A 24,287-nucleotide genomic window follows, 5' to 3' on the forward strand; every position below is an offset into this window, starting at 1 on the left:
GCCACTAATACATGTACAGTTGAACCTCTCTTATCCGGCCTCCCTTTATCCGGATCTCTCTATTATACGGACGCAATCTCGCCGTGATTTTCTTTTCTTTTTTTTATAATTACGGGAGGGAAAGGGGGATTCCCAACTCCTTGAGAACTCCTACACAAACACACATGAATTACATATACATTTCTTAATGATTATTTAGGTAAATCATCCCAAGAATTTATAAAAGAAAATGATTTCATTCTTGCAAACACGAACCTCTATTTTGGGGTCTGTTACCGAGTGTAACAATCAAAAGGTTGCTAAAAAGAGACTCAAATCCAGACGCAGTTTTCTCCATTCAACCGAATCCCTTGATGGCACCGTCCACGGTCGAAGGATTACCCTATGGTCCAACCACCTCCAGACTGTGACGCATCAGCTCTCCTATGAACCAAGTGAATCACTCCCTCCGGGTTCAAGTGAGGCATGGCCCACCTGGTCATGCCTGAATCGCCTACGGACAGGAACAGGACGATGCAAAGTCCTCATGCAGAAATGGGGTTACAATAGGGATGGAGAAACTGCTTGCGACTGCAGGCAGGACCAGACAATGCAACATCTTTTGGTCTGCCCCCTCCTACCAGAGCCATGCACTGTCGATGATCTGGAGACTTTCAACACCAAAGCCAGATCCTGCGCTCTGCACTGGACAGGACTTGTGTAGTGACTCGAGAAGAAGAAGTATACACATTACTACATGTGGTACTACAATGGGCTACATCAGTACAATGTACATGTACATGTATAAAGCATTGAGTCTCCCATATCCGGCCAAATCCCTTATCCGGATGAGCCCCGGTCCCGACTTGTCCGGATACGAGAGGTTCAACTGTATAGTGTTATGTGACCACAGTCATAAGACCACCTTCAACTCAAAGCCGGAAGGGTGTCTGAGCTGAAGTTAAGAGTGAATCCTCTCATGTGAACAAAATGCATCAAGTGAACAGACAGGAATGATTTTTGTGCAGATTTTATAATTGAATTCACATTTACATGAAGTGTACACTGTAACTCTGTGGAACAATTGTACATGTAGAAGTGTATGAATCAGTTATGAAGTGTTGAAACAACAAAGGTCTCTTGTCTCTGAGCTGTTATATTCCTTTTATTCATGTTTCATTTGAATTCCTCTTACAATGGCATGCTCTGTACTATTTCATAAGTGGTTTCTTGGTATCTTACAAGAAGTTAAAAGCCCAATCCTCACCTAAACCAATACTATACCATCCCTTTAAGCTATATCCCTTTCAATGGTCAAAATAAAATACAATGTATTTTGTAGAGTGAATTAAAATTGTAAAACCAAAATGCACACACATACAAAAATGCCATATTCAAGGATACAGCCTTAAACTCACAGTGCAAAGAATATCAATTCCAGGTCTAATGTTTTTCAATTTACTTTTTCGTTATCTTTCTGACCCCCGCCATGTTACTCTCGAGCTCTGTGAAGAAAATGATTCATTCATTCAATGTACTTGTTCATTGTAATCACAAGTACATATATTTGACTTCCATGGTTTAAAGATTTAAACTCTTTACATGTCATGTACTGCTCCGTCAGAATTTTGTGAACATTTCTTTACAATGTCATGTATTTACCATTGTGGAAAAAAAATGGTGCAGTTCTATATTACAATAGAGTGACAGCGAAATTGTACTTCACATTTTCACGCCATTGGCAGAATTTGAGTGACTATTTCACTCATGTCATGGCACTGAATTATGTGACCTTACCGTCTTGCCAGGTTGCCTTTCCAGAGACTCCAACTCTCCTGCTTTCTACGGGAGATCTCCCGCCGAAAACCCATTTTCACAAAATCTCCCGTTCTCCTGCTCGAGATTTAATTTCTCCCGCCCTGGCTCTGTGTCTCCCACTTGTATGGTCTTGTAGATGCCAGTCAATTTCATATGCATGCAGGTATAGCATCTTCATATGATATATGAAATGAAGTTTTATGAAGCCAAAATATATGATTTGAATCATTGAATTATTACTTACTTAGTGCCATCGTATGTGGAAAAATAAACCTGAGATAGCACGAGCATCTAGAACGCTAATGACCCAAGGGAATTTGCGCACATCAAGTTGGAGTCTCCCATTTGCTAGGGGCTCAGGCTGGAGAATCTCCAGATCAGAAGATGCTTGGGGTTGGAGTCTCTGCCTTTCATTATGAGTTTGCATCAAATGTTTCCTTCGTGGAGCCCACTGCTAAACCAACCATTGTCGAATGTAGTTTAATGTACAGTTCATCTGTGATCAAGGTACTTGATATGTATCCATGTTAATGAATATTTGTACATGAAGTCTTTTTCATGTTTTAACAGGACTTTGATTTCAGGTATGTGATGTCGTACAGTGTATTTTTCTATGCTAGTTACCTGGTGCAAAATAAGTGAAGGATATTGTGAAAGATTCAATTTTTCTTCTGACATTGAGCTCGCATAATTCATCATTCTTACAGTTGTGTAGAGTGCCCCATTAATATTCAGTTTATTTGTGGGGTTTGCAATTGCAGACATGACATAAAGCAAGTAGAGCTGTACTTTGTATTCAATTCCATTTGAAGAGCATTCTATTAATTATACCACCTATATGGGAGTGCCCTCTCATCATAGCTGAAGAATGGGTCCCATCTGCTATGACTATAATGTGCTCAACATTTGAGCTCAAAACCCCCCAGACTCGCAGATTAAGATTCCCTGTAATGGGCCAAAATATGTCATTTAGGTTGACTGACTCTAATTTTTTAATGAAGTTTGTCTTAATCTTCTGCCTATCTACCATCAAAGTTTGGCTGTTTAATCCCAGTACTAATTCTTAATGCTTTAATACAGTGCACTCCCATTTTAACAAACTGTTATAAAGAAATTCTGGTTACAACGAAGTAAAAATTCAGGCTGCAAGATTATCCACTCTATGTATTTTTATTGTTTATTTGTTCGGTTATAACAAAATTTCAATATAATGAAAGAAAACTGCCGGTTTTGAGGACTTCGTTATTACGAGAGTCAATTGTACACTGTATTCGAAACGAAATTCCACATCTCTTTTTTTTTTTTTGCGATCCTTCCCGCATATGATACCAATTTTATGGTAATTGGGCTGATGGTACTGGTGTTAGATTACTGTAAAATGAGGAATCTTCGCGTGCATTTTAATTTCGCCAATTTCGTGAGTGCCAAGATTCGCGAAATTAAAATGCACGTGAAATTTCTTATGTGCACTATATGCCTTGAATGCTAGTGGCAATTCGCGAAAAATTTCATGCCACGAAAAAGGGCGTCGGCTCCAATTCGCGAAAATTTCCTGCCGCGAATATATGTTTTACAGTACATGAGCTAAACACACGCTGAAATTTCGCCATTTTCACTTACAGTGTACTGCCATATGACTGTGTATAAACCTATGGATGAAAATCAGAACCTTATCCTAATTATGTATTTTGTAAATACTTTTTAGAAAGTATCATAACCTACGTCAAATAGTGTAAAACATACACGTAATTCCACACAGTCCACACAAAATGCTCTCCCTCTCTCTCTCACCCACATACTGTAATGCCAGAAAAGGTTGAGAAAATCAAAGAACTATATAAGAAAATGGGAAAACGATCAAATACATAAGAAATCAGAACCTATTATTCTGTTTTAGTTATAAATGTTATAAAAGACATTTGTAACAAGATTGTAACTACTAAAGCTTTATTTAGTGAGAAATAACCAAAGCCACGACTTCCGTAAATTAGGCCAGTTTTGTAGATCCTCTACCCTCGTGCAAATTTTGAGGCAACTGGGTAATCCACAGCCGAGATCGGGGAGTGGAGGCATAATCCCCTCATAATAACGAGGCTAAAAATGCTCCGGGAGTGTTAGGGTTATAACAAAGACCAAAAACGAGATGAATCACTAGTGTTTCATTTTGGCCTACTTTTTGTGGGTTTTTAGCTGGGCAGTCACATGTTAAATGTATACTGCACGTAACTGATGTGAAACTTACCTGGGTATGTGTAGGCCTCTCCCCTTTGCGAGTGATTAGGTAAATGAACTACATGTATGTACATGTAGCTATGTGTGTGTGTGTGTGTGTGTGTGTGTGTGTGTGTGTGTGTGTGTGCAAGCCTGTGTGTGTGTTTGTACAGTATGTAAATTATGCACCTTTTTGTGAATCCTCAAGGTGTGTATTGGTACAAACATTTTTTCCCCATTTGTTCAATTGACACAGAGCAAACAAGGGATAGGGCAGTTTTACCACAGAAATCCTCTCAGAATACAAATTGTCTTGTAGTGTTTAATAAATTAGCTGGCTATATCGAGCGAGCTGTGCCTAGGCATGCATGTTAAGAAAAAAAAAATTCTAAAAATGTATGGGGATATAGCCACTTCTCCAGTTGCACCACATCTGTGCCTGTGGAACTCTACCACACTTCGAAATTTAACAACCTGAATACAATGTACATGTACACTGTACCTTCAAATCTGAACTGAAGACTTATTTTTTCCAGCAACTTTGTCTGGTGCCTCTGAATGTTTAGACAAATGGCGGTACACTGTACATACAAATAATAATAATAATAATAATAATAGCTGGTTTTTATATAGCGCATTTCACGCACTTCAGGGTTTCAATGCGCTTTACAGACTATTATTACCCCGGTCACTGGATACATTATTTCCAACCAGCACTAACAGTGCTCATTCTCCACTCCCTGGGGAGCATTCCAGCCAGTCGCAGCCATTTTACAGGCGCGCACATGCTGATCAACCAACATAAGCTTTCTCATCCTACCGGGTACCCATTTGTACTCCTGGGTGGAGAGCAGCAATGTGCATAAAGTGCCTTGCTGAAGGGCAAACGTGTCGGGCTTGGCATGGGCTCGAACCCACGAACCATACCACGCTCATGTCGTTCAGAGACGAGCGCTCTTATCCACTCAGCCACGACACCTCCACATCTGTTTCTTCATCATGATCGTCATCATCACCACCACCAACATCACCATCATCATCACCATCGTAGTCGTCGTCACCATCATCATACATGTTACAAATCTCATTGTACTCATATTAGTAATAATGAGGTTCATCAGTGAAATATGTACTGTACATGTGACCCGCCACAACAAAAGGATCCAAAAGTCGCTGACGGCTTAGCCGAGAAAATCGAGTTTGTAGTCAGATCAAAATCAGTCACAACCATCAAATTTCTCTTGTTGGCATAATGTTGTAGTCTAATGTTTCATCTACCAACTGCAGAAATTTCAAAGGTACATGATTAAAGGAAAGGTAAGAAATTTACCTTTTTCTGGGCCACAATTTTCCGACTATCAACGGAACAGAAATGTGTCCAGAGATTTGGATTTTATGCTGCAGATCAACTCCGCCCCCTAGCAACAAAGGAGTGATCTTATTCATCAGTGGGTGGCATCCTTATTACTGATTGGTCACGTGTAGACCGCTGACTCTAAGCTTGGACGAACACCACGGAAGTTGTTATGAGCCTTCTATTTCAAGAAGTGAAAACTGGTCTTACCTCCCCTTGATCAAGATTGCATCAGAAAGAAAACTTTGAAGGCAGTTTTCTCATGGTCTCATAAAATCATCAATATCTCTGCAACAGAGTACTTTTCCGAGTCATGTTATACATCGTATATGAAATTAAAGCGAAAGAGTAAGGGAATAATGTCATGTTACTTTCAGATAATTTACTTCCCTTGACTTTTGGATACCTTTGTTGTAGCGGGTCACATTTGTGTTATGAAAATACCATTTGGACCCTTGCACCCCCCCCCCCCAAAAAAAAAACAACAAAAAACAGAGGGCATGTGCACATACATTTCACATTCAACATGAAATGCATCCCCTTACATTCTAAATGCATTTAACACACAAATAAACAACACTCGTCCATCATATGTAAAGATCATTTCATCCACATTTTATATCGTCTATAAATTTGATTTATTACCTATCTTAATTTAGTCTGGGAGAAGAAGAGGCCAGCTTTAAACTGACTGATCAAGATACAGGCTGCAAATTACACTAATGCATCCCACCATGCCCACTACAGAGACTGAGGCATTTCTACAGCTTTAAAATTGCAAACTGCTGTCCAAAGGATAACAAACTTGGATAAACTGTAAATTGCATCAACAGTAGAAGCTGCTTGTGTGTATGCCAATGTGTGCTATCAAAACAAAAAAGTAACCAAAAATGACCTTACGTCATGCATTCAAATGAAGCTTAGGCTGAAAAAATGGTGCTTTTGATGTTGATCAATAATCTTTGAATTTCTCAACTGCTTTTACATGTGTCTGCAGTACAACATTGTATCCCCTAGTATCACAATCCCTTGCACTTGGCGAGGTCAGTATTGACCATGTCTCCACCACACCCACTTATGAAGTAAATTTTATACTCATCTGTGCTGTATTCTTGTCACATGCTAATGATGGGATTGATTGCTTTGGTTCTACATGTCTGAAAGATTGGGTAACACATTGATACTCTAAATAGCCCAAGGTGAAGGCGCTCTTTTCAAATAAATGCATAATGCTCCCCTGGCATTATAACTGTTGTATTTCTCGATAATCAGCAATTGGTCGTGATCGACTGCATGCAGCGGTGATCTAACTTTACAATTATGTAGTTCAACAAGACAGGAGACTACAGTACAGCTGTGGTTGCAATGTTTTAGAACACTGGCATGGTTGTAGGGATGCCAACAAGAGCCTTTCATGTTACACCAACATTTAGAGATTGTCAAGACTGTAATTGCATAAATGATAGTGTCTATGAACTACATTGCTGAACAACTGGACAGCAGCTGTCTAATGGCAATTACAGCATACTTCTCTGCCTCGCCTAGGCGCATTCATCAAGCTCTGTATGGATCATGGATGGTGACAGGTGGGATGAAGATAACTACAATTAGTTTGATGTAAGATTTCGATTTGAGCAACTCTGGGAGCTGCTTCATCAACTCAAGATTGGCAAAGTACCATCAATCTTTTTATGAACATCATAATCAGTATTACACAAAAATTCACTACCTAGACAGTAAAATAGCCTAGCGCAATAAATTACTCATAAAAGCCTTGGAATAGTTTTCCTCCGGTATTTGAAACATTTGAAAAAGTCACTTAGTCGCAGAATGAAGCAGTTGACATGGCAAAACAAAATGGTACACACTTGCAGCAGCAGACAGGGGTGAACAAACGGATGCAATGTGGCAAAGAAAATCATCAGCACAACCAGCTGTTCTAATGCAAGGTGGCGAAAAACGCTGGCCTTGAACGTGGGTGAAGAGTTACCACAGCAGAACGTCGAGTTGCCTCGAGAGCAAAGTTTGCAGTCTGCCATAATAGCTCTCTGCCAAGCAAACTAGTATTTCTGCCCACAATAAGCATATATGGTTCCTCCTGAATGACAAGAGCTTCCTAATTAACTATTCAAAATGTTTTTATACGATGTAATTCACAATATATTTCTCTACAAATATAGAACGTAAATCAAGGAAAAATATACTTCCTTAAAATGTCTTACAGAATTCTCAAACCATTCACATTTCACGTTATATAAGCACAGTGAGTAATAGAATATAATACTACATCTACACAGACAAATAACTACAAAGCAAATATCTGGGGGGCCACCGGGGTGACCCCCACGATGAAAGGGTATAACCCCTGACCTCGAGTCTCTCTTGTCCTCTCGTCTCCAACACAAAGTATCAAATAGAATTGAAAGAGAAGTTAATCTCTTTCAAGTGTTTAGTTGAGGAATGCTGTTCAGTTAGTTCAGTTTTATTCACATTTCCAAGGGCAATCCGTCACAATAAGTGATGAAGAGTTATTCCAATATCAGAGCATCGCTGAGTCGCAGTCGCATCAATATAATCACATATCGCACTGAAGCATCGAAGTAGGAACAAAATCGACAGGGCACCTTTCCACTACACCAGATCCGCTACGTTTGATGGCATTTCATCCACTTGAGTATTGTAGAACTGCTGAATATCCTTGAGAACTCGCTTGTCTTCCTCCGTAACAAAGTTGATGGCCACACCTTTGCGACCGAAACGGCCTCCACGACCGATCCTGCCATACAAACAAAAAACACAAGTATTACAACAGCTACAACATTGTTTTGTTTTGTTTTGTTTGTTTTTTTGTTCAGCACTTGCTCTCGATACACTGAAATTATCTCGCAATGTGTATCTAAAAAATATAAATAAAATAAGTGCCTCTGGCATTCATACTGTATTAACCCTAGTGGGTGCAACAGAACAGTCAACCTCACGTTAGTCGACATAATCGGGACTGAGCAAAACACGTCGACTTATAAATGAAAACTAATTTCCCCTATACGGAGTACCTGAAAATGAAAATTATTTTTGAAATGGCAACCTTCCAGGACATGATAGATAATACATCTGGTAGTCCTTATCTCAAATCACCAACTCAAAAAATTTCTTGTTAATCAACTGCACTTTGTTATCTGTTTCATTACTTAGTAAAACGCCATTTTTGAAGAACATTTTTTTCTTCTTCAAATTGTTGACCAGTCAAGCTTATCAAGTTCTAGATACATCTTATACAACATACATGGTGTCTAATAATGCTGTTTCTCAAATGCAAGACCGAGCAAAACAAATAGTAGAGAGGAAATTCAACACTGACCTATGGATGTAGTTTTCCCTGTTGATGGGCAGGTCATAGTTGATGACCAATGAGACTTGCTGGACATCGATACCACGGGCCAGCAGGTCAGTAGTGATGAGCACACGGCTAGAGCCGGTACGGAACTCCTTCATAATCTTGTCTCTCTCCTTCTGGTCCATATCTCCATGCTGTGTAACGAGAAACAAAAGAGAAAGAAGCAGTTGCCATGATCCATTCAACAAGTTGAAAGCTGGCATACACTCAAGGTGAAATGCTGTATCCATTTGCCTGCAGATACTGTTCATTATTGCTCTAAAACAGACCTATTTGTGAAAGAAATATGTGAAGTAATGCTGTGATAACACAATTTCAATTGGGTAACAAAAAAAAAAAAAAAGAAAAGAAGAAGAAGAAAAAGAAATTGTGATAACAGCCATAAAGGTATGCCAGCCGTATTGCCATCCAAGAATAGGTTGCTGGGGGATGCTTTACAATGGATTACTGAAAATCAACAAATCAGGCCATAGTAAGAGGGAATGGCATGCAGCATACGTGTGGGAAATACTTCTAATAGGTAACAATTGAGCATCACGTAATGTTCTACCCGCAGATTACTGAACGGGGAGGGTACTTCAGGAATTCGAGTCAGGAACTGCAATATTACAAAAAAATATATATCTGTCTTTTCCATCTTAAAATAACTAATCATCCTTGCAAATTGTGTCAGCCAGACAAAGTTTCTTGGTGAACCCTTTCAATTTGTAGCAAGCAAACTCTACATGGTGGAAGATGAGATTTGAGCCCTTTTAAGAACATTGTTTTTTTTTTTTGTTTTTTTTTTGCTGCTGGGGTTGCAAGCAAGGCGACTCATTGGGAATCAGCCATTCAATGCCACTTTTGACAAACTATTCTCTATTGGGAAAGGTCTTAACCCATCACAAGCAGCTTTACTAACACATACAGTAATTTAAAAGAATGTTCCTCGCATGGTTTATCCTCCCAGTCACGGTCACAGAGTGACTCTGAGAGAAAACAGGAATATGCGAGAAAATGGCCCACACCACATGTCACTGCACCCTATTGAGGAGTGACAAGCGGGGACCAGACTGCTCTCCAATGTCGTGGCAAAGGACCATACATCATGTGACGTCACTGGGACTCAGCTCCTGCAAGCCACTCTGACAGTTCCTGAGTGGAGGACCCAGGTGTCAGCATTGGATATAAAAATGTTGCATGGATGGGGTAAGAAAAATTATTTGTGATTGAACATACAAAGTGGTACTTATGATGCACTGGTACACATTTGCATGGTTCTAGGGTAATTACCCCCTAAACATTTACCCCAGCCCCTTCCCCCTGACCCTAATCTAAACTCTAACCCTAAACCTAACCCTCATCTTTACTCTAACCTTATCACTAACATCATCTTTTGACACCAAATTTGCGATGCCTGGGCGCGCGGTTCTGAAGTTGCACATAAATATGTACGTGCATGTCAGACCAAAAATTGCTCAAAAACGTGAATTTGTGTACAATTTCATTGCAAACTGTGCTTACAGGCATATCTCATAAAAGCATGATTATTTTGGGGTTTAATGGTTAAAAGTTGAAATAATTTAATTTATATCAATTTCACCAAAAAAACCCCACAATTTGCATTGGATTTGCACACGATATCATGAATTTACGTAACTTCAGAACGGCGTACCCGAACGTCGCAAATTTGGTCTCAAAATATGCGGCAAAATCTTTGCGCGTTGCGGAATCGTGGCGTGAAATGTCCGGAGGGGGGGGGGGGGGGGGTCAATTTGACCCCCGTCTAGGGTTAAGGAATTACTTTGATGTCATTAACATCAACTGCTATTTTCGCTGGAAGTTCTGGGATCTGGGATCTGGGATCTGGGCAACAGAGAACAATTTTGTCCTACACTGTACCAACAGGGCATTCCACCATCCTGTCTCATCTTACAATTCAGTTCATGGGCTTGTCTCTCACTCGCACATCATCACACTACTATGAATACACTAGTCACAGAAATTACCTAATTGCCAAGCATGGAGCCGTCCCCATACAATTGGATCTCCCTTACTCAAGATAATATTACATTTCCAGCAACATAAAGCAGTAATTGAGACAGGGGCTGCTCTAATCTCAATCAATGGCTTTGGAGGCCCAAGACAACACAGCGTTTTCATGCAAGAAGGCAGCAAGTCACATACCATGATGGAGACGGTGAAGTCCCTGTCATGCATCTTGATGGACAGCCAGTCGACCTTTCTCCTCGTGTTGCAGAAGATGACCGCCTGAGTGATGGTCAAGGTCTCGTACAGATCACACAGTGTCTCCAGCTTCCACTCCTGAAATTAGTAATACAATCGATTCAATTAAAGGGTGTGTACAGTTCTGGTTGAGGTGAGGATTTAGCTTTTAACATTTTGCGAGATATTCAGAAACAACTCTATGAGATGTCAAAGAGCATGCAATTCTAAGGGGTATCAAAAGTTTATTTGATGAAAATCAGTTTTGAAATGGCTGAGATATCCAAAAACAAGGTGAAACAAAGAGATCCTAATAAAAGGCGTGGCCTGTCGCCTTTTTTTTATTATCACTTTTTTTTTTGTATCTCGGCCATTTGAAAACCAATTATCATCAAATAAACGTTGAATCCTTCTTAAAGGGGAAGGCTAGTAACTGATCAGTGGGAATCAGTGGAAATGCTGGGAGATGATTGTTCCAATCCTTATGGGATTCATTCAAGAGTTCATTGTATATCTATTGTTGGGTGAAAATGATTTGCTTCAGAACGGTCTCATATTCAAGTAATGTGCAGATTAATGCTCCGTCACTGACCAGGGACGCTAACCTGGAAGCATTAAACTGCACATTACATACTTGAATATGAGACCATTCTGAAGCAAATCATTTTCACACAACAATAGATATACAATGAATTCTTGAATGAATCCCATAAGGATTGAAACAATCATCTCCCAGCATTTCCACTGATTCCCACTGATCAGTTACTAGCCTTCCCCTTTTAAGTGTGGGTCCCACGCTTTATTAGAATAGCCCTTTTTTGATATCTCAGCCATTTCAGAAACAATTTTCATCAAATAAACGTTGAATTCCTCATAGAATTACATGCTCTTTCATATTTCATAAGAGGTTTCTCATTATCTCACCGAAAAATGTTAGAAACCTGAAATTAGATCTCAGCCAAAACTGTACCATCCCTTTAAAATTACATGCTCTTTCATATTTCATAAAGAGGTTTCTCATTATCTCACTCAGGAATGTTCAAAATATGAATCCCCACCTCAACCAGCACTATACAGTCCCTTAAAGTGCAGGAAAACTTTACAATCACACAGTGTCTCAAGCTTCCACTCCTGAAATTAGTAATACAATTGATTCAATAAGTGCGGGAAAACTTATTTCCAATGTGCCATACAAGAGGTATTCTCTCAACTGCATACAAATGTAAAAATTTTGTCGCTGGTTTCTGTACAAAATACTCTCACTCTTTCAACATGTGCGCTTCTCATTGGAAGATGATTATTTTTCTGTGCCACTAAAGGCCACTGCACACTACACGATCAGACTGGTCTTAAAATCTTAAGCAAAGCTGGGTCTTAAGACCAGTCGTACGACTGGACACCACACACCATACAACCGAACCTTACGAGTAGGCTTACGACTGCAAAGCCAGCGTAGCGTAGTGCGCACTGTGTGCACTTGCATTTTTCTGCATTGTGAATGGCTGAAAGCCTACGACCGGTCGTAGAAATTCAACATGTCAAATCTCTACGACTGGCGCTAAGATCCAGTCGTACGACTAGAAAATGGCAAGACTGTGACGTCACACTTCTAGTCTTAAGGGCTTAAGACCGGTGAATCGGGGCAAAATCGTGTAGTGTGCGGCCGGCTTAATGAAACCTTCACAAATGAAAAAGCCATCTATGGCAAACTTCACGCTTACCTCTTTATCTACTGAGATGTAGAATTGCTTGATACCATCCAAGCTGAGCTCCTCCTTCTTGACAAGAATTTGGACTGGTTCTCTCATGAACCTCGTGGTGACCTCCAGGACGTCTTGGGGCATTGTGGCCGAGAGAAGCACCACCTGCCATAGACATGGTTGAAGAGGAAGCAAATTTACAAAGGTTTCTTCCTTTCTTTTGGTTTTTCATATAAAAAAAAAGAGAATAGTATAGGGATAAACATCTTCTTCCCTTTTTTTCAGTAAATCTTTTTTCTCCAATTTTCAATTTATATCTTGCTCTAGTCTTAGAGACTCCAGGACAATGCTGTACAGACAGCATTTCTGAATATTTTGATGGGGACTTAATGCTGTTCAAGATATTTCCAAATAATCCGAGGCATATACATATCATCGACGGTTCTGACGTATAACCATTAAATCCCATCCAACTTAAAAAAAATGTGAGGTATTACATGAATGTAGGTCATCAAATCAATTAAAATTGTCTTCTCTTCAGAGGCACTATTTGGCATTACGAAAGCTTTAGCTTCAGCATTTTTTCCCCCGTCTGTCTTCACTTTTGTCATGTGGCAGAATATCTTCTTTTGTTTGGTTAGTCTACTATTTGCATTCATTTTTGTACATTTTAATTGCTTTCATGATGGAGTTCAAATACTTTGGTTATACAGTGCACTCCCATTATAACGAAATGCTTGGGACCGGCAGTTTTCTTTCGTTATAACGAAATTTTGTTATAACCGAACAAATACAATATATAACGAAAACAAGGAAGCCACGCATATATCATATTCTGTTTGTTGAATACTCGTCATACACTGGAAAGCTAGGTGAACAATAAAACAATTAGTTATTCAATTTCAGATTATTGTATTACAATAACGCAAGTTCCCCTCGGAAACTGTGCGTGACACACCAAGTGAACACACAGTGATGTGACGCGTTCACCCATGCAGAGACGCTATAAATGCTTGTTCCGCTACGTATTTTCGAAAGCGATCCTCATTTCGTTATAACGGAGCACATTTCTTTTGTTTTTCTTTGTCAGTGGCGCTCGGAAAAGACTTCGTTATAACGAAAATTTCGCTATAACCGTGTTCGTTATAAGTGAATTTTGTACCATAGACTTTAGTGGCGATAATTTTGGGACCAGAAGTTTCACTTCGTTATAACGAAATTCATTATAACCATGTTCGTTGTAACGGAAGTGCACTGTATAGCACTGGATTGTGATAATCATCCACCACTGCAAGAATTTTAAAAAGAAAGATTTGAAAAGTTTGGATACCGATATTATTTTCCTGCAAATTATGCAAAAGTTGACTAGAAAAATCTTGGATGAAATAAAAACTTATTCATCTGCTTTATTTACCTGCTTTAAAAAAAATATTGAGTAACAAAAAGAAAAAGAAAGAAAAGAAATGCTGGGGGGGGGGGGGAGGGCAGCAAAGGAGGGATTCTTTAATTTTCAAAATATGATTTCCCTGGTAACATACCTGAACCTCTCTGGGCACCAGCTTGAACACATCATATATCTGATCCTTGAACCCCCTGGAAAGCATTTCGTCAGCCTCATCCAGGACAAACATGCGGATGTTGCGGGTGTCCAGTGCCTGGCGCTGCATCATGTCGAACACCCTGCCTGGCGTCCCAACAATGATCTGCTGGCCATTTTTCAGAGTTTCCATGTCCTTCTTGACATTGGTGCCACCAATGCAGGCATAGCACTGTGCGTTCAGGTAATCACCTAGGGCAAGGATTACCTTTTGAATCTGCAAGGTTTGGTAAAAAGAAAGAAATAAGAAGTTTACGCACTTCAAACAAAAAAGATTTATCATGCTTCCATTAATTTTTTTTCCAAGCGCAAGATTTAATGAACACATGTACACCACTGCTTTACCATTTTAACTGCTCAATGTATCAGGACTAATTATGCAGCATTCTTTGAATGTTCTCTGGGTCACCTGGAGAAATACTTAGACTAGACTTGCTAGTTTCATACTCACCGATACAAGATCTGTGACTTTTATTACTAAAACTGAGACTGCTGGCAGCCAAACTGGGTTCCAGCCCATTGCATTCCGGCATGATGCAATAAATCGGACAAAAAATCTTGACAGGTAGACACATCTACCAACAAATGTTCTGCACATATGGCACCATAAACTGATACTTCAGTATGCAACTGCGCAAACTACCCCCAAGAAAGGCGATGGGTTGGAGAGTGGTTTCATGTAGAACTTGGCTTGGAATGCTTTCAACGAACCTGCTGAGCCAGCTCCCTAGTTGGAGCCAGGACCAGGGCCTGACAGTACGGGTTCTTCAGGTCAAGCTGCTCCAAGATTGAGATGGCAAAAGTGGCAGTCTTGCCAGTTCCAGACTGGGCCTGCGCGATCACATCAAATCCTGTAGGCAGGGTTGCACAATTCCATAGAAGAAAAATTAAATTATTAAGACTTTCACAAATATCAGTCTGAACACAGCAAGTTGTAATACAAATAGGAAGAGCTTACATACCACATAAACACATCAAACACCAATGTTGCAGCAGACGATCAAGTCCCTGGTTCTGTTAACATTCAGACCACTTTAAAGGACACTCCAAAAAAGAGAGATCTGAATCAAGATGTCTTCTCTATATGAATGCATTTATTCAACACAATCAACACATGAACACAAAAAACTGACAAATCAGCAGGTGATAGCAAACAAGAAAACTAACAATTCTGTACACTTTCCACCAATTCCTAGGTATTATGCAGCTGATTTAAAGGTGATATTGAGACTTTGGTCCATCATATTTCTACAAGTATTAACTCTCACTAGGCCGGGGGGGGGGGGGGGGGGGGGTGCCTCCGAGGCCCCCCTCAACGTTCCACGCGATGTATTGCTATCGGGAAAAGCTATCGCCGCGATGTTTCATGACTTTTTTCTTTCGAGTCTCCCACATCTTTTGACACCAAATTTGCGATGCCCGGGTGCGCGGTTCCGAAGTTGCGCATAAATATGTACATGCATGTCAGACCAAAAACTGCTCAAAAACGTGAATTGGTGTACAATTTCAATGCAAACTGTGCTTACAAGCAAATTTCATAAAAGCATAATTATTCTGGGGTCTTATTGATTAAAATCAGTTAATAACATATCTTCTTGTTTGGAACAATGTCGCGGATAACTTTCATCGAAAAAACAAAGAAATACATAAGAAATTAAAAAAACAATAAAATACTTCAGAAATAAAAAAAAAAGAATATTTACAAAAAAATGTACCTGTTTGAGGTTTATTTAGTGATTTATACCATATTGTCTGATTTCATGCATAATTATGCATAAATTAGCATAATTTTGCATAAATGATAAGTTTTTGCAAAATTAACTTCATGGTACTTTAGATTACATCATAGGCAATGTGTGTGCCAATTTTCGTCGCGATCGCGCCGTCGACGGCCGAGATCTGGAGGGGGGCCTGGGTCTACTGAGATCTGGAGGGGGGCCTGGGTCTACCATCTACCTAAATAGCCCGGCCTACTTAGGGTTAATAAAGGCTATTTCAGACTGCCAATACATGCCACTCCAATTATAATAAAGTCCTATGAAATGGCAGGCTTCTTTCGTTACAAATATAGAAATTTTGTCATAGCAGAACAACAAATTTATATGATACATTTTGGGGTCTGAATTTTACTTCTTTGTAAAGAAAGTTTCTTTAAAAATGGGAGTACACTGTACTCACACATTAAACTCACATGGCTCCATAACAGGCCAGTCACAAGAATTCTATGTCACATTTTATCAATAGGCAAGAACTCCCACACCAGTGAGTTTTATATATTCCCCTCTCATGTTGTGAGAAAGATACTTCTATAGGTAGCCTCCAGCAGAATAAGGAAGGGTTGGCAGTTGTGTTAAGGTAGAGCACTTGAACAGTTGTGAATCTGAACATCCTGTACTGCTTCCTCATTTTAGAGACTCGTACATACATGTAGTAAGCTTGACATTCCGGCCTGTCCATCTGAAACAATCCTCACAGGTGTGTTCGCTTTTCAATACCTTTCATCTTGGGAACATTTGGCATGGACTTCGCTTGCCGACAATAGAATACTACTCCTATGCAAGCCCTGTCAACTGTTTATTTATCACATGCCAACTGCATGTCAGGCTTATATCTACTAACTTGCCTACACTGTGGCCATACAGTTGTCTTTGTCTGCTCGCAAGTGAATTGTACATGTTCCTGTTTGTAAGGATTATACCTGAGTTTGAAGTGGAGACATTTGCAGCTTTCATTCCAATAGAAAACACATACTTCTGCATAGGGGAAAGGGGAAATGGTCAAACTGATTGACCTTTTCAATGCAACGTGCTCTTATTTCTGCTCACTGTATACGCCATATATTTTGCGAGTCTAAATTTTCGCGAATCGGGAATTCCCAACGATTTCGCGAGTGGTTAAATTCGCGATTGTGGAGTCCTGTACTGAACGCAGAAGTGTACACGCGTACGTCACATTCACATCGGGATAAGAGTCAATATTTTCGCGTGTCTTTAATTTCGCAAAAAGCACCTAACTCGCGAAAATAAACAACCTCGCGAAATATTCGGTGTATACAGTAATTACTGGTACTCTTTTCAAGAACTACAACATATTTGCTTGGCCCTGGACATGGGCTGGACCATCAGTCTTAGCAGACATGGCTGTACAGTACTCCTCTTTGCTGACCAGTGCTGCCAATAGTGGGCAATTTCGACTTCACAATCCATCGGAATGTTGAGAAGCAAGTCTGGTGTGCTCACTCCTAGAAAATGAAACAAGAGATGAAAAGAAATTGAGCACAACTGTATAGGACATTCAATGGGTGCATCATATGCCAAAGCTATGCAAAAATATCACTTGAATTTTCATTTAACTTAATTCAGAACAGGGTTAGTAATAAACATGAGACTGCAGAGTCAATATATCCCCATATAGCTCTGCAAATTGAGACAGGTTTCATGAACTGATAACCAATCTCACCCAAATGCAGGGCCTCGCATTTACTCTTCCTTCCAACGACAACCTGCATTGTCATGGCAACACTTCACGATGAAGTACCACTACAAAGAGGTGCTTTTGTGGAAGGTGATCTCAAGGAATGAAAAACAACAGTCTGGAGTGCCTATTACTTGAAAGCAGCCTACTACATTTGGCACTACAAAGCAGAGATGCACTCAAACTACAAGTGCGAATTTCCAACTTCCTGTTGAAAGTTTACAATTCAACCTGCAGAGAGCTGATTAGTCATATTAGCACCACAAAACAGAAATACCCATAAGCTACAAGTGCAAATTTCAGACTTCCTGTATAAAGTTTACAAATTAAACTTACAGGGAACCACTTAGTATTCTTCAAGGGGGTCACTACAGTTAAAGAACCCTCCCCAACACATTTTAATAGCTTTATGGGGAAGTCTGTTCATATAAGTACATGTAGATTAGTGTGATTCATACAACTGTTGATAGAAATGGGAACTCACGAATTCACATGAGGCATCCAGGTTTTGAACATTTCTGCTGTGTGAAAAGACCAAGGCCTCTACTGCTCTCGATTAAATGTCACTCAGTCACAGGTATTTGTATCACCACGATGCTTTTTTGTATGTATATCTGAAAAGAGAAAGAAATATCTTGTCTGACATGTATCACCAGTAACAACACCATATGGAAATGTTGAAGTAGAAGTAATGCATGTATGGCCTTAAATCTATGCCACCACAAAGCACTTTTGTTTTTCACATGAAAGCTAGAAAGGTACTACAAAATCCCATAAATTTCAACACCTTTCTGCTTTTCAGTTGGAATACTTCTGATCAAATGGGTTATGGCCACCAAGATACAGAGAATGTTCCTCGCATGGTTTATCCTCCCAGTCACGGTCACAGAGTGACTCTGAGAGAAAACAGGAATATGCGAGAAAATGGCCCACACCACATGTCACTGCACCCTATTGAGGAGTGACAAGCGGGGACCAGACTGCTCTCCAATGTCGTGGCAAAGGACCATACATCATGTGACGTCACTGGGACTCAGCTCCTGCAAGCCACTCTGACAGTTCCTGAGTGGAGGACCCAGGTGTCAGCATTGAAATTTTCATGTCCATATAATAAAGTGTCAGTGTGTAAACAACACAAACACTGTCTGTGGCTGATGAGTTGGTCCGATTTATATGATGAAATGTTTTCATCAAAAGCAGAATAACATTGCAGAAAAGATTACTGAAAGGCCAAATATATTCGATTTATCGATTTCCATGACTTTTTCATGATTTTAGAATTCTGCATTTTAGATGACTTTATCAGGCCTTCCATGACTGCAGGTACCCTGCTGTATCTAGGAATAGCCATGAATTTGAGTGATTGCCAATAAGAAAATGAAATGCAATTTGATTTCACTACATTTCAGTTCTGCTTTTTCGTATACATGTATGTAATTAAACTCAGCATAAATGTCTACACAACACACAGAACATTTTAGTAGAAAGAGCTCAACTCACCTCTTTCCTTGATTGTGCATCACCCCAGGGAAGACATCTATGCTCCATCCAGGGTCTTTACAAAGTGGCATTTTTTAAATAGTTCATTACTGTATACACCATATATTTAGCGAGTCTAAATTTTCGTGAATCGGTACTTGTGGACATTTTCGTGAGTGGTTAAATTCGCCATCGTAGAGTACTGTTCTAAATGGAGAAATGTATCCGTGTTCATCACATTCATATCGGGATCAGAGTCAATATTTTTGCATGTCTTTAATTTCGCGGTCAGCACCCGACTCGTGAAATTCGCAAAAATAAAAACCTCGCAAAATATTTGGCGTATACAGTATTCTTACAAAAATATTCCTCACATGATTTCTTCTCACAGCACCGTGGATAACAAGCGTCACAACAGACTACTCGGTCATTGTTCACTATTCATCACACACAGCATCCATCAATGTGAAAAGCATACAGCTGCGTAGAACGTCTGGGGGGCATTTCATGAAGGAACTTGTCAGATAAAATATCCGACAAGTCAATTATATCCGACAAGTTTTGAGAAATTCTTTAGTCTGATTGGCTGATTTCTCTGAACTTGCCGGATATAATTGACTTGTCAGATATTTTATCCGACAAGTTCCTTCATGAAATGCCCCCCAGATGATAGCACAATCTCTTCCTTGACCTCCCTGAGCTTACTGACCTCCCTGAGCTTACTGACCAAGGACATTCATAAGGGACCACAAAGGCAAATCAATACTTAATCTGATTCCCCAACACTTCTTTCCTCTTCTGATACAGTATCACCACACAGCAGGATTACAAGCATACACTTCCGATGTAATTACATGCATTATTCCCTTTCAATTTTCTTTTTCCACTTGCGTACTCCACATACCTTTTATGACGAAAAAAAAAAAAGAAAAAAAGAAATGCAACATTTGCACTAATTCCAGAAACATATTAATTTAGCAAATTGTAATATTGTACGATGCATAATAATACTTGGTCAAAAGAGCATGTGGGATAATGCATGTGGGTGTTTTTTTTTTTTCATTTTGTGGTTAACTGCACTTTGTTTCGTGCAGAGTTGTGCGGCTTGTAAAAACACAATGGGTAGCACTCAACAAAGGGCCTGCTCAAGGACAGGTCATTTATCAGGATCAATTTCATAAACCAATTTCAAAGTTGACTGCTAATCATGACTTTATATAAGGGAGTTCACGGTTGTGATTTGCGCATGTGCAAAACAAAGGTCAAATGAGAATGTCTGCGTATTTGCCACTGACTTTAAAATGTAAAGAAGTCTCAAGCAACTATAAGAATCTGAATTATGTCAGTACAATGTATGTGTTTCGGACTAAATTAGAATGTACAGGTGTAAGTCATTCATCAACACTGTTTAGCAAAATCTCTCCATGCCTTTTATCAACACTGATTTAATAGAAGATGCCATGCTTCAACAAGGAATTCTTGATCACAACACATGTCCATGTTACTAGTATTTCAAAGTCTGTGGTGTAGGGGTCAAATGAGAAATGTGCTAACCATGAACTCCCTTATTAACTGCTAATAAAGAACTTCCTTTATTCTTCTACAACCAAATTTTAGGGAAAATTCCAAGGGAGCATGAAAGGGGCTTTTAACAAAGGGTGGCAAAGTACATATGGCCTTTTTTACGATCAGTGGTGTAACTTTTGTACTCAGAGGGTCAAAATTTCAAACAAAATATTTTTTCATTATTCTGTTTGATTCCTGTTGGAAAGTATTCAAATTTTTGAAAAAATAACATTTCAGACCTTAAAGCTGAAGAGTTATTGGTGTAATTTAAGGAAAACCCTGGCACCTGAAGTAAATTTAAGCAAAATTTTGTTTTCATGAATTGCACCATAATGACAAAACTGTGTAGTCAAACTTCACCATGCAAAGTTTATATGGTTAACAACAATATATAGTTTGTGAATCAAAACTATTTGGGGGTTGAATATAAAGTGAATTAAAAAAAAAATACATGAGATTTACAAATTGTTGGTAAAAATACCAATTGACATGCAATTTTAAAGATTTTAACTATTTATTGGAGGGCAAGCCAGGTCAAACTCTATACTATAACAAGTCTTTAAGAAGGGCTACCTTCCTATGTAGGTTAAATGAAATTCCAATCATTTCTTTAAATCTTGGATTTTTCACACATGGATGTTTCGGAGGTGACAGTTAACATAATAGAATGTTTCGGAGGTGACATTAATATTAACACTCAGTTTTTCTGAGAATAAGTGACAATAACACAAAACTTCTTCTTTTTATCAATGTTTTTGATAATTATAACTCGAGAACAAGAAATTAACTCCTGTTTCAAGCAGATAAACCACACAGAACAACTGTTTTTTTACACTTCATTAATTAGCATGGGCACCGGTAGTTTGCCTTCCATTTGGACGAAGGTTGTAAGCTAAATATTGTAATCTGAAGAAACATGGCATTCCATTTTCTACCTTAAATTGAGATGAGGGTGTGAGATCATTTTAGTAATGTTTCTTTGCTCTCAGAACATTTTATTCCACAACACCAGGGAAGAATCACTTCGTTTCGGAGGTGACATTCAATGTTAACATTGTGTTGAAATATTCATTTACAGTAAGAATATGACAGACATATTTAAAGCTAGATATTGTAACCTGAAGAAACATGGCATTCCATTTTCTACCTTAAATTGAAATGAGTGTGTAAGATCATTTTAGTAATGTTTCTTTGCTCTCAGAACATTTTATTCCACAACACCAGGGAAGAATAACTTTGTTTCGGAGGTGACATTCAATGTTAACATTGTGTTCAAGTATTCATATAGTATGTCCCCCCCCCCCCCCAAAAAAAAAAAAAAAATACAATGAGACTTTTGCATTGATAGCACCCAATATGATTAAATCAGCTAAAATCTACTTTGGGGTCTTAAATTATAACATCTTAGCTCTATTTTGCAGAAAGCCCCAGTCAATTTGGTTAAGTGGTCTCAAAGAAATGTGGATTGCTATAAAGGATGTCAAGAGTCTGATTCTTCCAAGTTTAGCACTTGGATGCTCTTGGAACTGCATATTAATGTGTAAACACAATATACAGAACTTGGAGGGAAGGGATTCCTGACATGCTCTACAAAAATCCTCATTTGTCTTTGACCTCTGAAGCAAATTGAATGGGGTTTTCTGTAAGGTGTGGGCAATGAGTTATAGTTTCAATCCCTCAAATTGTATTTTAGATTGATTCACCATCTTTAAAGTTATCGTTGCGGAGGGTACCATTGTAATTTTTTGGTGGGGACATAGGTTATGAATGCCGAAAGCAAAAATTCTTATTTAACTTGTATTATGTTTTTGTTTGCACATAGTATTATAAATAGATTAATTCAAGGATGTTCATGAATTCTTCATCATTCTTGATAGCCACCATACAAATGTTATAATACTGGTGAAAGGTATTTGGTTCATCTGGGATAAATTTTCTATATACCAGATTCATTTAAACTGTTGACATTACTAAAATATATTTTATGTTCTTTCTGAATTGCTTGAAAATTACCAGCAAATCATATATATTAGTCACTTTTGAGAGTAAAAAGTATAAGATAAGAAAAAATCATTTTATTGTTTTGGAGGTGACACAACACAGAGACAACCCAACTTCTCAGGTGTTAACTAATACAATTGTGAACATTCATGTCTTTCCTCATGGCTGTAATTTTCAAATATATAAGCTCTTTCTTTCAGTTCTTACTTGTTATTTTGTTTAGTTATTCTCTTTCATGATAGTGGATACCAGCTCATATTCTGTTTTGGATTGTAATTCATACGAATCTTTAGCAAGTTTTTACAGTTTGGTTAAGACAACAGTTTGTGTTTCCCAGCTGAAGAGAGCAGCATAATGCTTTTGTGTGAACTTATGGGGAAAATTTTTTTTTAGTTCAGTAATTTTACCCATCAACTTCACAGAAGGTCCCGGACACAAACTGGTCTCAAATAACCCTATAAGGGACCAAAAAAGGACAAGTTCACCTCAATAGACACGAGGGTTGAGTAAATACAGCAATATTAGTAAAACACATCAGTGAGAGTTTAAGGAAAATAAGGCAATCCGTTCCAGAGTTATGAATTTTTGAAGTTTCTGCTCAGTCAAAGCTGAATGAGAAGACTACTATAGCTTGTGGTGTCACACATGTACAAGGATGATAGAGAAAGTATCAAGAAAATTCAACATATTTTCACTTTTCTTGCATAACAAAAGAACACATGACTTCTCTCTTTTGGAAGGCAGGGTGAATAATATTGCCCTAACATACACCAGTAGCAAGTTGAAGAAATGTGCACTTTTTTCAAAAAGTAAAGTTTTGTGAAATTCACTTATATTTTCTTTATATCGTTGTATGCATGTGACATCATACATTGTCGTAGTTGTCTCATCCAGCAGTGATTGCATAGATATTCAAAAAAAAACAAACATAACTTTTGAATGGATTGTCCAATTTCCCAAACTTTCAATGATGTGTTCTACTAATGTTGTTGCATTCACTCAATCCACATATGTATATATGAAGGTGGACTTGTCCTTCAAGAAACCATTTTCTTTTCCTTGAAATTCCAGTACTTAAAGCCAAATTCTAAGATAAAACATAATAACAAAACAAGGTAAACACGTCATCAAAATTATATTGAGATAGAACTACAAATCTTGTTTTTGGATCTTTCCCTTTCCAGTCCTGGGGACTTGTTCCTCTGTTCACTTTAGTTGTCAGATAACTTCAATAATATTTAAAAATACAATGTCATAAACAGTTGGTTCAACTTGGAAAATGTAATAATTATTGTCATATCAAAAAAAAAAAATCACATAATTTTGTTTATGATTACCACGTTGTACATGGAAAAACAACAACTAAGAATTCAAGAACAAGTTGTGCACCAGCTATAGGCATGTGGCCTTTTTGTGGAGTTTGATTATTTTATGATTTTTTTAAGATTGTGGACTAGGGTATGCATGAACTGCCACATGTATCACTTTGGTATCAAGGGAATTCTGGTG

General features: G+C 38.6%; 1 protein-coding gene and 2 non-coding genes across 3 annotated transcripts in view; all 3 read right to left on the minus strand.

The window, feature by feature from the left end:
- Nucleotides 1–5,952: 5,952 nt before the first annotated feature.
- LOC140244740 (eukaryotic initiation factor 4A-I-like) overlaps nucleotides 5,953–24,287 on the minus strand; it is a 30,511-nt gene continuing 12,176 nt past the window's right edge. Inside the window, exons 4-9 of the mRNA XM_072324352.1 lie at nucleotides 14,970–15,109; nucleotides 14,200–14,475; nucleotides 12,683–12,826; nucleotides 10,923–11,060; nucleotides 8,721–8,890; nucleotides 5,953–8,138 (exon numbers count right to left, since the gene is read on the minus strand). Of these exons, the coding sequence (XP_072180453.1) occupies nucleotides 7,994–8,138; nucleotides 8,721–8,890; nucleotides 10,923–11,060; nucleotides 12,683–12,826; nucleotides 14,200–14,475; nucleotides 14,970–15,109 (1,013 nt within the window). The 3' untranslated portion in view covers nucleotides 5,953–7,993. The remainder of the gene's footprint in view (nucleotides 8,139–8,720; nucleotides 8,891–10,922; nucleotides 11,061–12,682; nucleotides 12,827–14,199; nucleotides 14,476–14,969; nucleotides 15,110–24,287) is intronic.
- On the minus strand, nucleotides 9,676–9,920 carry LOC140244971 (small nucleolar RNA SNORA73 family). Its single transcript, XR_011902309.1, has one exon. It is a non-coding gene; the product is annotated as a small nucleolar RNA SNORA73 family (small nucleolar RNA).
- Nucleotides 18,580–18,824, minus strand: LOC140244972 (small nucleolar RNA SNORA73 family). The gene has a single exon (XR_011902310.1). It is a non-coding gene; the product is annotated as a small nucleolar RNA SNORA73 family (small nucleolar RNA).

This window comes from Diadema setosum, chromosome 21 (assembly GCF_964275005.1).
Source record: "Diadema setosum chromosome 21, eeDiaSeto1, whole genome shotgun sequence".
In the NCBI taxonomy this organism is placed as follows: Eukaryota; Metazoa; Echinodermata; class Echinoidea; order Diadematoida; family Diadematidae; genus Diadema; species Diadema setosum.